The sequence below is a fragment of the Adiantum capillus-veneris genome, chromosome 8 (genome assembly GCF_014529385.1).
Source record: "Adiantum capillus-veneris isolate H3 chromosome 8, ASM1452938v2, whole genome shotgun sequence".
Classification (NCBI taxonomy): domain Eukaryota; kingdom Viridiplantae; phylum Streptophyta; class Polypodiopsida; order Polypodiales; family Pteridaceae; genus Adiantum; species Adiantum capillus-veneris.
This window is the reverse complement of record NC_140938.1, coordinates 71935787-71950980: the sequence shown is the minus strand read 5'-3', so window position 1 is coordinate 71950980 and position 15194 is coordinate 71935787. Positions and strand designations below refer to the sequence as shown.

Below are 15194 nucleotides of genomic sequence, written 5' to 3'. Positions count from 1 at the left end.
CGACCATAACCGAGAAAACAATGTCAGTGACCTTGAACCAAGGGTGAACTAGAGAACACCTACTAGTTGACCCTGAAAGGTTGAGTTCACATTTAGTCTGATGACTTTGAATCGAAATTTCAAAGCGATAAGGAAATATATTTTGGGGTTAAGGGTTTCGTAAGAGAAAATTGAATGTGATCACCCCCTTGAGTTGGCATCGAAGAGCGGGAGGGGTCCTGTCTTGGTGTCGTTCTCAAGCGAGAGGGATGTCAAGAATCGTGGTGTATCCATTTGGAGATGGTGCAGTCGACGGTCCCTGGCATGGCCCTCACAACTTTCTTGGTATGCGTATCAAGAGAGATCGCAAATGTGGTATACTTGAATTTTGGAGGAAGAGTATGCTCACGAGGTCTTGCAACGTTTTAATATGCAAGGGGGGAAAGCATTCAGTACCCCAATGGATGCATACGAAAAACTTAGCAAGCATGATTGTCCCAAATCGGATGCTGAAAAGGCAGAGATGGCAAAGGTGCCATATTCTTTAGGAGTTGGCAGTCTCATGTTCGCCATGGTTAGCACACGATCAGACATTGCATATGCAGTGGGAGTGGTCAGCAGGTATATGGAAAATCTAGGCAGAAAGCATTGGGAAGCATTGAAGCACATCTTGAGATACATCAAGGGCTCAACTAGCAAATGCTTACGCTTTGGGAACAGTGATGCATCCATAGTTGGATACACTGATTTGGATTATGCAGGTTGTGTGGACACTAGGCGATCCACACCTGGTTATGTTTTCTTGTTCGTTGGAGCGACAATTTCTTAGAGATCATGTATCTAGAATTGCGCTTCGTCTTCCGCCACTGAGGCAGAGCATGTTGGAGTTTCTAGTTCCAGTAAGGAAGATGTGTGGTTATCTCATATAGTGGGAGACATTGATATACACCAGACTCCAGTGCTACATTGCGACAATCTCATAGTGCGATTAAGTTAGCAAAGAACCCCGTGTTTCACTCCAAGTCAAAACACATAGAGGTTAGGTATCATGTAGTATGGGATATTTTGGCTGACAAACGCATTGAGTTAGTCAAAGTTCACACAGCTGAAAACCCAACGGATGCTCTAACAAAGAGCTTAGCCTCATAGCGTTTTGCACATTCCATAGCGATGATGGGCGTAGGGTGATGCTATGGTCATGCTTCCCGTTTTTACATTTGTACATAATAGCCATTACATTTTTTAGCCACTTGGGCCACATTGGCCTTCAAGTGAGAGATTATTAGGTTTCTGGTCCTCTGGCTGGTCTCGGTTGGCCACCCACCCACTTACCATTCATTTGTTCATAATGCAAATAAGGAGTAGAGAGGATAATTCTCTCTAGGTCTCCACCAAGTGCTTTGTGTCTGCTTATCTCCTTCCCCCTTCTCTCCATCCCTCTCTCACACTCCGCATCCGCTCCCACAAGAGAGAGAGAGAGAGAGAGAGAGAGAGAGAGAGAGAGAGAGAGAGAGAGAGAAGAAGAAGAAGAAGAAGAAGAAGAAGAAGAAGAAGAAGAAGAAGAAGAAGAGAGTTTTAATGTCGTAGGAAACTATCCCAAGAGAACTCAAAGATATAGCCGACAAGGAGTTGAACTCAAGACCTATTATTCAAGAGAGGGAAATGGCATAACCAATCTACCACAATTGGTTGATAGAAAGGTTATACCATTTTCCTCTTTTTATTAGCGTGCACACACACACACACACACCCAAGAAGAAGAGAGTTTTAACGTCAAACTATCCTAAGAGACCTTAAAGATCTAGCCGACGAGGACTTGAACTTAAGACGAGAGAGAGATGCATGCACCATGCATGCCCTGCTGCCCTTTTCCCTCCTCCATTGAGTTGTGATACCAATGTAAGAGTCTAGGGACTGGAGCTTAGAACTTTCCACACAACCGTGCCCTATATAGACCTTGCCTTGCTAATAATAGGGACCCCATGTACCGCATGTCCATGTCGTGGCCATTGGCTTGCCTGGTCTTACCTTAGGCTTGACACTTATAGAGAGGTGTAAGGTTCATTTTCAAGATTTGGACCAAGAAGAACTAGATCTTTAGGATAGACTACAATCACAGGGTAACCCAATTCTCATCAAATTCCATAACCAAGCATAGGCAAGACAAAATGTAGCCAACCCTTCAGAGAAGGTAACCAACATGTTATGTGTGTGTGTGTGTGTGTGTGTGTGTGCGCAACCATTTCCAAGCACCATATGCATCATTGGTAGTAGGCCCATTGAGTATACGATGTGACCAAGCTAAACCTTAACACCAAAATGTAGGTAGGCACTGACCTGTAGTAGAATTGAGGTGAAATTTCATTGGTTTTCTTGAAGGCAAGATCATGATCTAGCTAAGATTTTGCAATTTCATTGGCTTTTTTTAGGGCAAGCTCAAAATCTAGTCTAGATTTTACAATTTTACTCGATTAATAATACACTATACCCTAGTTTTTTGCAAACATTGATCACCATTAGTGGAGATAATTGTCAATACAGGCTAAGGATTGCGATACTTAGTAAGTTAGTGGTGAGACTTCGGACAATTTTAAAAAAATTACAATAATTTTTAAAAGGGAAAATTATCAAAATACCCTTGCATTTTGTGGAAATTTCCAAAATACCCTTGTACTAATATTTAATGGCTTGCTCCCTAATTCACATAGCTTATCCAATTTTTGATGATAGAGTTCTACCTTTTAAGTGTCTTAGACAAACATTTTCACCAATAAGCTAACAAACAGTGTTGTTAGCTTATTGGTGAAATTTTTTTGATGATAGAGTTCTACCTTTTAAGTGTCTTAGACAAACATTTTCACCAATAAGCTAACAAACAGTCTTGTTTGTGTCTGCAGATAGTAAACTACTTGATGATCACAAATTGTAGTGCTAAGATCATCTAATGATGGAGAACCAATATTTCTTTAAAGAGTTGGGAAAGATAATGCTTAATGAGGAGTATATTGGCAATATTGATAAATTTGAAGGGCGTTTTGGGAAGTTTTTCTAAATGAGAGTTTTGAGGGGTATTTGGGGAGTTTTTATAAATGTGAAAGGCATTAGTTTTAATAATTTTTCCTTTTCAAAACTTCTGTTAATAGTAATATGAGGTGAACTCTACAATACATAGGCTGGGTTCACACCGCTTCAGTTGGGCTTACTTGGACCAAATTTGCTTCACTACCCATCTTGGTGTAGTTCAGACATGGAAACCTTCAACAATGTGGTGTGGCATGCGAACTCATGGAGAAAGCTGCCCCTCGCATGTTCCGGCATGCTTGAGCTGCCCAAGGGTTGAAAACAAGCATTCCAACCAATTAAAGGTCTGATTGCACTTGTGCAAAGACACTTTTGCAAGCTCCAGGAAGGGCAGTGTGAACTGCAATAAGGTAATCACACGGCAAGTTGTTCTTCTCGAGTGCACAATCAGAACTCCCCCTTAGGCTGGGTTTGGGTTCGCAATGTTGCGGTGGAAGAAAAGCGAAGGTTCCATCACTTTTGGGTGGAAAACAAGCGTGTTCATCTCTTCCGCCTCCCTAGTATTCACACAAGGAAGTAGCTGCAAATGCTCCCTTTGCTTGCATGGCAATGCTCCATAGGTTGGAGGAAAAAGGTGTTAGGGTGGAAGTGCTCGCGGGAAATAGGGCAGGGTGGAAGAGATCTCTTCCTTGACGTGGCTGCCCTATCATCAGCTTCTACCGCCTTATGTGAACAGGGGAGGGAGAGAGAGAGATTCTGATTGGCTCGTAGGTTTTGCTCAACTCTTCGGCCAGTCGACGTGAACCTAGCCTTAGGCAGGAAACGACCTAAATAGTTATATTTTCATTTCATTGAAAAGAGTTGTAGTTATGTATCGCTTTCCAGCGTGGCAGCCAGGTCCACCGCGTGGCATTGAGCTCCCTCTGCCCGTGTGATATAGTGATGCGGCTCTGCCAGCCGCCATCGTGGAGAAGCATAACACGAGGCTAGCCCTGTCAGCGCAGCCGGGTGAAAAAAGTGGAGGGCGGCGAATCGCGATCATCTGCGCTTTGCGCAATCTCCACGGTTGGGCTCAAAGGTTTCCTTGTTCCAACGAGCGCTGACAAGGGCTCCAAATTTCGCAGCTTAGCTCCTCAAGGGCGTACTCGACAGCTAGAAGAGTCTTCCTCGCCTGTGTTGGAAAGATCCTTTGAGACGAAGCGATCCACTGGCAGTTTCCCAGTTTCTCTTCTCGGTAAGCTTGCTCTTTTCTTCTTGCCCAGACCTGTTATCTAATTTTCTCGTTCTTAGCTGCTCATGTCTGATGGCTATATGAGGAATGATATTCGTGATAGACATTGGCAAGGGCTTTATATGTTGTTACCAAATTTCATTGCAAACCTGTGTTCAAGAAATATGCTGTCAATGTTGCCCGTACAAGAAAACAAATACATGTCTCTTGACGGTGAGTTTGTTTAGGCCCTTGTTACAAACACAGAATTTCATGGTGTTGTCCAAGTTTCCACCAACTTATGGTGCCCTGTCCGATGGGGATATTAAAACAAAGCAGGACCAACACACACACACACACACGCTCAATTTGCGTAAACTATTGATGACGTGGCAGTCGTACGGATGCCCACAAAACGTGCTGTAGTGCCACATGGCAAAGTTTGCTGACATGGCAAGTGTACGGATTTCTGTGATTCATGCTGGTAGCTTTGGGCGCCAGCTTTTGGGACCAGATGTTTTTGAGTTTGACTGCTTTTCAAGGCCAAGGGACTTAAAATATGCTCCGTCTCTAGCACTCTTTTGGGTGAAGGTGCAGAGCACAAGTACCTGCATTGTACTGAGTTCAAGCAATATCAAGAATTACCGAAAGGGACGCCAAGGTTTGAGGCCAGTGCTCTCTTGGGGGAAAACTCTGCCACTCCCCGTCTCGTGTGTCGTGCACGCTCTCTCTCTCTCTTTCAATTCAGTGTTATTTGAAGTGCTAAAAATGTTCAATCTGTTCTTCTCTGTTTACACGTGTTGCCCAATCCTGTTACAATGATATCAGAGCTTCAGGTGCGTGCTTTTCTGAAAGCATACTGGTCCTATCAAAGAGTAGACAGAGCAAACCGGCGCTTCTAGATTTTGCCATAAAGAATCTTCGTGTCCCAACCTCGGACTTATTACCCACTCCACCCTTACTCCATCACGCATCGGGCGCGCACCTGTCTTCACCGCTTTGTCTTACAGGGCATAAGCCATACGAGCTTCGTGACATTCTTTCGCGGCATCCACAACCAAATCTCGCGATATTGCAAAGCTTTCAACAGTTTTTGAATTACAAGTTACCCCCTTTGATGCCCTAGGTGATACCTCCTCCTTCGGCACCAGAAAGTCCGAGAGCCGCCAATCACCTTCCGATCTGTCTGTTCCGATCGGGGGAGTCTTCAGGAATATGGTGCAGCCATGACGCTGATCCAGTGCGATCGCCTTTGCTACCGCCATTGCCTCCACCTTCCCCACCACCACCACTACCAGGCTACAATGGTTGGAGCCCATATGGATTACCTTATTGTCTGTACCCGGGATACACGCCTAACCATCTGAAAGATTTTAAGGATGGCGGCACTACAGTCAAATTTTTCACCTTTTCCGGGATGAAAGATCGGAAGAAAGCATTGCAATTCCTGCAGCAATTCGACAACATCTATACTTTGGGGAACTATATAGAAGAGTCCAAGATCTCTCGAGCAGCGGGTTTTCTCAAAGATAATGCCATGCAGTGGTGGAGTTCAATCTCGACGAACTGCATGCTCCAAGGACCTGGCGAGATTCCAAGGCAATATTTGCGCGGAGTTATATGACTTCTCTTTTTGAAGTGTGGATCTTGGCAGAATGGGGCAACTTGAAAATGCTTGCCACAGAGACCATGGACGACTGTAACCAAAGGTTTCTTGACGTCTACCTCCCGGTGTCCTTCTTTAAGTCCATTTCCTTGGAGGACTAGTGCGAGCGATACACCATTGGACTACCATCACCATTGCAGGAATATTACCTGTCCAAGCAAGTCTCAACTATGTAAGAGCTTATGGACCATGCCGTGGTCGGCTACAAATTGATGAAAGGCAAGCTAGAGTTTACTACAGAAGTAACTCCGGCTAATAACCAAAACTCACGGCCACCACGAACAAATTCTCAAGATTCTCGTGAAAGTCAACCGCAAAGGTCTCATTTGACGCCTCAACAACGAGACACCTTATTACAAGAAGGCCGATGTTCTGGATGCTTTCAAACAGGGCATAATTATTTTGGTTGTCCCCAACGCACTGACAAACCAGCGAAGCTGACGCCCACACCGACAATCGACAAAGCCCCAGGACCATCTCTAGCCAAACGAGCTAAGGCAGCCATTGGACTTGTACTTGACATCTATGGAATACGCCTTGAAAGTACAAATGAATTGTGTTGAGCATATGGCAAAGTCAACGGCTTCAAAGCCTTAATTTCTTTGACCAAGGAGCTACCGAAAACTTCATCCATCCAGAATTCGTGAAGCTGATGGACTTTGATTATGATCCATTGGGTGGCGAAATCGAAGCCGAATTAGCCAACGGTTAGACCCAGAAGGTGGTACCTCTTATTGGTTCTCTTCTAGTAACCATCCAAGGATATCATAGAAAAACCGATTTTCACATTTTGAAGTTGGGCAACGTGACGTTCTCTTGGGCATGCCTTGGCATGACAAGAATGACGCGACACTGCAGATTCGGAACTGTACAATTACCGGGATGCAGGACAAGCCAATCGTTCGCAAAGTTTGGTTGTTTGAACAAATACCTGAATGAATTATCTAGTTGTTTTAATACTTTTGAACTGTGTTTGAGGAAGTACTATTTGAAATTTGCTTGAAATATATGGTATCTGTTTTAAATCTGTCTTGGTGCTGATTTGAATTGTTTTGACTCTGGTTTTAATACTGGTTTCAATGATTGGTGATTTTACAGTCGGGTGCAGTAGTGAGAAATGATGTTTGAGAATGTTTCCTCATACTCATGGCCCGGACCCTTGTGGTTATTTGCGGGGAAAGTATTGAATGTTTGAAAAATATTGTTACTCATGGCCCGGACCTAAATGGTTATTTATGGGGAGAGTATTAAGAAGTCTGAGCAGTGGTTACTCTTAGCACCTCCAAACGACGTACGCTGCGGTCTGGGGGGCGTTTGGTTGTAAAAGGCCTCTATATCTCATGGCCTGGACCTTTTTAGGTTATTTGTGGGAGGAGTGATGGGGAGTGTTCATCGGTGGCTTTATGTTTCTATGTCTTGTAACATGCATATGTGAGCATTCGTGTTGCATTGTGATGTGCCAACCATTGATTATTCCTTATTTTTCTTTCCGGAAAAAGATCCTTCCATTAGTTAATAAAACTGCCCATAGGGCTACAACAACCACCTCTACTAGAGAGGGCTACATCAACCATAAGGGGAGACTCGCCCAATGAAAAACAACATATGTACAATGAGGCTAAATCAAGAGATGGGAGGAGGGAAGAGCCATACACGTTGGCGGTAGTGCCATCTCGGCTCACCTTGGACCATGGTGAAGAACGACCCAGGACACCAGAGTCGCAGAGAGGCGTCCAGAGTTGCAGGAACGCTTCTTTGCGCTCCCGCATGCGGTCGGAGCTTCCCTGAAGTCTCGCGAACTGACCCGTGAGAGTATGGATCAACTCCAGCCAAAGGTCACGAATAGTCTTCGTCGGTGGGACAGGGCGAGCCTCTAAGATGCGGAAGCAATGGGCCCGCCAAATGAACTAGAGTGTCACGCCATAGACGAGCTCCCAACACACCTCTCTCTCACTGCACCACTCATGGGGGGTAAGCTCTATAGCAGGCTGGAGTGTAGGTTACTAGGTCGACCTCCCTGGATCACTATCATCCTGTTGGTGGAAGATAGCTCAAACTGTAGCGCAAGGCCCGTGAGGGTGGACCAAGCAGCTACACCCCAAGTGTACTGTCGCGCTGTGGAGAGAGGTGGCATCAGCCGAAGAACGCGAAGCCAAACCTGCTGTGCCATGGGGCAGTCCCACAGACAGTGATGCCGACGCTCCAAAGGATGGTCGCAAGCTGTGCACAGGCTGCCGAGAGGCCACTATGTTTCAGCCAACTCCCCACTGCTGTAGCTCTGTGTGCAACTAGCCATTGGAACAAAGTGACTCGCAATGGTTATCTGGAGTCCCACACCTCGCTGAAAAGCCTGACAAGAACTCAGTTGTGAGACCCTCCTCCTGCCAATGAAGTGCTGTAGCAGGACGAGCCTCTCTCCGTACTGCCAGTATGTGACGCCTTAGTCGAACAATGTATTGAAAGAAAGGGATCCCTGGGTGGTCGGCCGAAGAGAAAGGGTCTCTCCAAAACCACCCTCCAGGATCCCATTGCACTCGTGCTAGAGGGTAGCTCTCCCAAGCCGAAAGCCTCCAATGGCCTGTCTCAAGAGCTGCTGGGTCAGGATCTATGACACAAGTCCTCCCACAGATGCCCACTACTCGTATCCTCTGTAAACAACACTCTGCAACCTGTGGAGCCTCTACTGAGACTCTGTGTAGTCGACCCTCGCCTTGGATCTCGAAGAACATGGAGGGTACGGTCTCTGAGCAAGCGCGAACTGCAATGAGGACCTCCAATCGCGTGAAGGCCCCATCCATCTGGTAGGTGCTGGCTCTAGAGGAGTGAGCCACTCAGCTGGTAAAGCCTCTGTGATGTCCTTGCACATGCTTTGCACCCCTCTCATGCCCTGTAGCTGGATGCTTTGTATCTCCTCTGGCAAACCTGAGAATTGAAGCCAGTCGCCTATAGTGCGTGCTGGACCCTTTGCCATGGGACCCCAGAAAACATGAGGCCTACTACCAAGAGGCCTCTCTAAGTGCTAACCATGGGGTTCCACACAAGGGGCTGTCTCAAGCGCTCCTCCGTGCAAGTGGGTTGGTGCTGCTCCAGGCCACTCCGCAGCCGCTCCCAAGAGCGAAGCAAGTTCGCAGCAAAACGATCCTCGAGTCTCTTGCTCAGACCAACTCTGCTCATCTCTGTAAAGATCCAACGGGTGGACGGGCTTCAAGGGCTTCCTGCATGAGGCACTTGAGCTCTAAGTTGTTGAAGCAACAACTCCTTCCAGGGCTCCTCCCCTGGAAGCAGTCCTCTGACGACACACCTCCCAAGAAGGGCTCTGCTCTACTGTGTTGGGTCCATGATGCCCCCCCCCCCCCCCCCCCCCCCCCCCCCCCCTCTTGAGAACATGGTAAAGTGATGACCCTCCAGTCTACTCTGGCCCGGGCTAACTGAGTGTCGCTCCTGACCAAATTTTTTTTCTGATCAGCCTATCTAACTGGTTGATACAGGAGCTCGAGAAAATCCAACAAGATGTAATGTACCACATTGTAGCCAACAACACCTGGTTGGCCACCACAACTCTGCTTGCCAAAGAGAGCCGTGCCGAACTCCAATGTAGCAACTTCCTCCTGATGGACAAGAGGAGGGGGGCAGTTTGCTGCTCAGGAGACAAGTCCAGGACAAGTTTGCTGCTCGGGATCCAGTAAGATCCGCTCGGGGATGTGTAGCATCGCACCCCCCTGCTCTATCTGTCTGTCACAGTGAGAATCACAAGCGCATGGTAAAAAAAAGTAGTCTCTGCAAGGATGCTAACTTGAATATTCCTTATTGAATGAGATACTTCTGGCAAACCAACGACCCAAGATTTCAAGAGCTCCAATCTGGAATGAGAAAATTGATTGTCCCTCTGAATGTCCCATAGAATGTCCTCGGAATGACTCGGAATTTTTTTTGAGCTAACTTGAGTTGTTTTGTAGATACGTAGTAAACACGGATGATAACTTTCTTTCAAGAAGGGGGGATGTCACAAATTGCTGACGTGCCAAGCCATTGAAGAACGGAGCCAACCTGCAGATCTCGGCCGAGAAGCCTTAACCCTAAGAAGAAGAAGAAGAAGACGTTCCCACCAACTTATGGGACCCCGTTCGATGGGGCCCAAGTGACCTATAGATATTAAAACAAAGCAGGACCAACACACACACACACACACACACACACACACACACACACACACACACAAAATCAATTTGCGTAAACTACTGATGACGTGGTAGTTGTACGGACGCCCGCAAAATGCGTTGCAGTGCCACGTGGCAAATTTTACGAATTTTGGCGTTTACACTGTTGGCGTGGTAGGTGTACGGCTTTCCGTGATTCATGCTGGCAGCTTTGGGCGCCAGCTTTTGGGACCAGATGCTTTTGAGTTTGACTGCTTTTCCTGTAACTGCTTTTCAAGGCCAAGGGCCTTTAAATATGTGCAGAGGACTCAGTCTCTGGCACTCTTCCGAGTGAAGGTGCAAAGCGCAAGTACCGGCATTGTATTGAGTTCAAGCAATATAAGGAAATACCGAAAGGGGCGCCAAGGTTTGGGGCCAGTGCTCTCTCGGGATGGAACTCTGCCAATCCGCGTCTCGTGTGCCGTACACTCTCTCTCTTTCTTTCAACTTAGTGTTATTTGAAGTTCTAGAAGTGTTCAATTTGTTATTCTTTGTTGGCACATGGTGCACATCCCAGTTACAGGGCCCTTGAGTGTGGTTGGGAAACGACATGCAGTGTCGTCTCTTCTCTCTCTCTGATCTCTCGACTATCAGAGCCAAGGCCTCCGTACCCCACTCTATCATTCGAGCAGAGCTAGCTGCCCCTCCTATGGAGATTGAGGCCCTTACCAGTCTCCAAATCAGTCTCCTTTATGCACAGCTTGTGGGATAGTACTAGAGACAAAAATGCTAGACTGGCCCTTGAGTTTTCCAGATAGTTAGCTCTTCAGGGGGACACTTCATGCTGGTATGCACAGATGACATCATGGTTTCAGAGCCATGGCTTCACCATGGATATGTTGCCCCCTTTCGAGTACTCTCTTCAGGCACCCTTGATGTCTCTTACACGGGTGGAGATTACTAGACTCATTCGTGAGGACCTGATTCAGATGGATACCAGGAGATGGATAGAGCCGCCACAGGAGTAAGGCACGAAGATGGCTTTCTATAAAGAGCATCTTCTCCACCTCATAGGAGATGGTTTGGGATTCGACCCAGCTACATGGACACACATATGTCTCATGGTTTGCGGTGTGCCATTGGTCAGATACGCACATCCTCACATCAATTGGAGATTGAGACTTGTAGATTCGGAGGGATACCAGCAAGCAACAGGATATGTCGTTTATGCCAGCTAGAGCTAGAGACAGAGCTACATTACTTGTCATTGCACAGTGTACTATGAGATACGAGGCCGTTTCTACTGCTTCGGTCCTTTCTCTAGGGTCATGAGTTATGAGGATCTGAGATGTCTTGGGCTATATCTATTATCTACTTGAGTTACACAGATATAGAGACACTTTACCTATTGGGGAGAGCTACAAAGAGAGAGAGCCCTAGTGACAGATTACAGATTTGTTTTCACTAGATATGGGACACCCAGAGGAGCAGCCATCTTTGCAGAGCTTGGCCCACACTCATTCAACCACTACCGGGAGTCTCATCGACCGAGCTTTGGAGCTACGGAGATCCAAATGGCCACGATTGAGGAGAGGGGCTATACAGCATCGACGGAAACTACAACAGAGGATTCGAGCCATACTCTCTTGACATCCACAGTGCAGATGAGGATGGATTCTAGTAGTAGTAGTATTTTTGTTCTAGCTCTTTTGGTACCCAGACATGGTATCGAATTCACTATTTTGTAATAGATTGGTCTCATAGGTCATTTTGGCCTTTTGAAGACATCTCTCTCTCTCTCTCTCTCTCTCTCTCTCTCTCATAACAAGTCTCGAGTTCAACTCTTCTCGTCGGATAGATCTTTAAGGTCTCTTGGGATAGTTTCCTACGACGTTGAAACTCTCTTCTTCTTCTTCTTCTTCTCCTCTCTCTCTCTCTCTCTCTCTCTCTACATATATATATATACACACACACACACACACACATCTATATACATATATATACAATCATAGTAAGTCTAATTCATCTCATGGTGAGCGCAAGAACTCTTATATGTGAATATATGATAACTCAAGAGAAGCCTAGCCTTATGTTGTAATTTCTATAACGATCCCTTGCACACCTTGTCCATACTTTGTATGTTGAATACATCTTAATACACACACACACACACACACACACACACACACACGCGTATATATATATATCTTAATATACACACACACACGCACGTATATATATATATATATATATATATATATATATTTTTTTTTTTTTTCTATACAAATTCTGGCAGGTTTTCTTCCTCTAGAGCAAAGATTCTTTCTTTGCAGAAGTGATTTTAGAAAGATATTTGCTCTTTGTTTCTCTTTCTTGTACCTACTCTTTTGCAATAATCATAAGACAAAGAAACCTGCTTTTTTGAGATCATTGATAAAGGAGGTGGGGGTGTTTTGGTGCTCTTGCTTTTCTTCTTCTTCTTCTTATCTCTCTCTCTCTCTCTCTCTCTCTCTCTCTCTCTATGATGTAAGTGAGAAGATAAGTTTATTAATTTAACAAAGTCATTCAAAGGCACATGGTTGTGGATTTCCAATCGAAGAATAGAGCAAAATAACTGGCCAAAGTTTAAGTAGCCAAGACGAAGGCAGTTTATGGAGGAAGGCTATCACAAGAGAATACAAGGATCCACTACCGGCCATCAGAACATAGAAACTACCCACATCAACCTATCTCAATACTCACATACACATCCGATACACATGCTGATTATCTTCATTGTACTAGAAAGCTTTTATGAGTCATAAGAGGTCATGGAAGTTTAATTTTGTATTCCTGTTTTATATGCCTTTTAGCATGGTACTCGGAAGTGGAATGTAAAACAATGAATAAATCTGCCCTGTAGATCAACGTTGGCCGCCAAAGAATGTATTAAAGTCATTCTTTCTTTCTTCCTCTCATTCTATCGTTAAGGGATAGCATGGTGTGCGTGCGTGCATGAAAAGCACTAATTGCTTTCGATTTTAGGCACCAACTTAAAAGCCTATTGGAGGTCTTCATAAGAGTCCCATGAGCGGCACATTAACTCAGAGTTCATTAAGTACAGGCTTTGGGTCAGATCACTTTATGTCTATAGATTTTTTGAGAAAGAAAAACAACTTTTTGGGTGTTTCGTTCCTTCCTCTTTAAAAATTTACTTCATCATATGGCTGCCTTTATCTGCTGCAATCTTGAAAGATGATTAACATGTTTTATAGGTAGCTGCACAACTGGGATGTGTGTGTTTGTTTCTATACAAATTATGCCGATCACCGTCTATGTTTTCTGATTTGGGCAAAATTTTTCCTGCGACTGCTTTAGTAGGATATAAAATTATTGTTTGACACAATAGTGAGATAATTATTTTCAAACGAGTAGGATGAGAAAAAATCTTATTGCATTGTCCTTAACATGTGGAAGTTGTTTCTACTTTACTTATTTGGATGACACTAATGCTTTTAGAATGTCGTAATGTTGATTCCAAATCTGCTGCTCTTCTGCAGATGACTATGGGGGATACCACCAACGTGCCCTCTGCCAGAATTGCTCCATCTATGTTATCCTCAGATTTTGCAAATCTGGCATCAGAGGCCAAGCGCATGTTGGAGTGTGGTGCTGACTGGTTGCATATGGACATCATGGTTTGACTTTAACCCTACACACATTTGCATTGTCCTTGTGAAGAACTTATGGTCTGAAAATATAATTTGCTAAAGCATATGAAAGTTCAGTGTATTGAAGCTTGCATAGAGGCAGCGGGTTAGAGGTTGTCTCATAGAGTAACAAAAGTAGTTCCAAATACTTCAGCTTGATCCAAGGGCCTTTGGCTCAACCAGGTTGCAAGCATCAATTTGCATGCCTTTTCGTATTGCTATACGCAAACTACTATAGTGTGGCTCTTGTTTTTTATTCAGGTCACTGTTATTGATGGCTATTGTACCACTCACTTGGCTTGAAGCATTGCAAATAACTCTCACAAAATATTTGGTTTTTGTAATTCTTAATCAAAGTTTATCTTATGTAATTTTGTGCCATGTCTCTCTTTCTTTGCTTAATCGCTTCTGCTGTTTTTTTAAATAGGAAATTTACCAAAATGCCTCTGAAATTCATAAGCAAATTGCTTCTGCCGCACTGTTATTTAAGGAAATTTACCAAAATGCCTCTGAAATTTGTGAAAGACAATGTGTTTTGCTGCTTGACATACGAAGATTGGTTCTCCCTACATACAAGATGATAGAATCAGGATATTTAATGATACTGTGGGCCACGAGATGAAACATTTCATTATTTAGAGACATAAATGCCACTGTTTGTGAGCTTATTGGTGAAAGTTTGTGTATCAAGGTGCCTAAAGATAGATCTCTATTAACAGAAAGAACAAAACTATGTGAAAATCAAAGCTATTTATCCAAAATTGTTACATTGGTTTTTTAAAATCGCGAGGGTATTTCAGAAAGTTCCACAAAATACGGGGGGTATTTTGGTAATTTAACCTCTCATTTTCTTATGTCTTAACATCCTTTACACATCTTTCCTTCACATACACCTTGCGGCTGCATCCACATTGCCTTATTGCTTCAAGGGCCAAGGCTCAAGCTCCCTCTCCAATCCCTCAACTTTCAAGGTCAAGGGTCACGCCTCTCTAATCTTTCTATCCACCATACTCCAATTCAAACTTTATCTACCTAGGACTATCCATAATCGACCATATCCTTAGGCAAGGCTCTCTAGCACAAGGATGGTTACTAGAAGAATATGCTGATTTCAATATTGATCGAATACCGGCTCATGATGTCTCGAAGCTCCAAGAAGCGGTGATGTCTTCATCCTTTGAGACCACCTCGCTTGTCAAGGAAGTCAACCTCGGTGACCCTAACAACCCTCAACCCATTCTTTTAGCCCCTAGGCTGTGTGGGTCACGCCACAGTGATGACGTGGCATGCCCAACTGGAAGGAAAATGGCTGAGAGGACAAGGAGAAACTGATCCCAAAAGAACTTGCAGAAGTTTTGGGTGTAAGACCTAAAAGAGGGTAGACAACTTAAAAAACTTATGGAGCAGTGGCTGAGGGGCTTAAAACCTAAAGTACCAAAAGCTTGAACTCTGGCCTTGATTTTTGTAAATCTTACTGACTGCTGATTGTACGG

General features: G+C 44.6%; 1 protein-coding gene across 1 annotated transcript; it reads left to right on the top strand.

Moving 5' to 3' along the window:
* The first annotated feature begins 3854 nt into the window (after positions 1-3854).
* On the top strand, positions 3855-13718 carry LOC147452355 (uncharacterized). The gene is made up of 3 exons (XM_086518075.1): positions 3855-3931; positions 4005-4234; positions 13552-13718. The coding sequence occupies exons 1-3, from the start codon at positions 3870-3872 to the stop codon at positions 13665-13667; spliced, it is 408 nt and encodes a 135-aa protein (XP_086374201.1). The 5' UTR covers positions 3855-3869; the 3' UTR covers positions 13668-13718.
* Positions 13719-15194: the final 1476 nt, after the last annotated feature.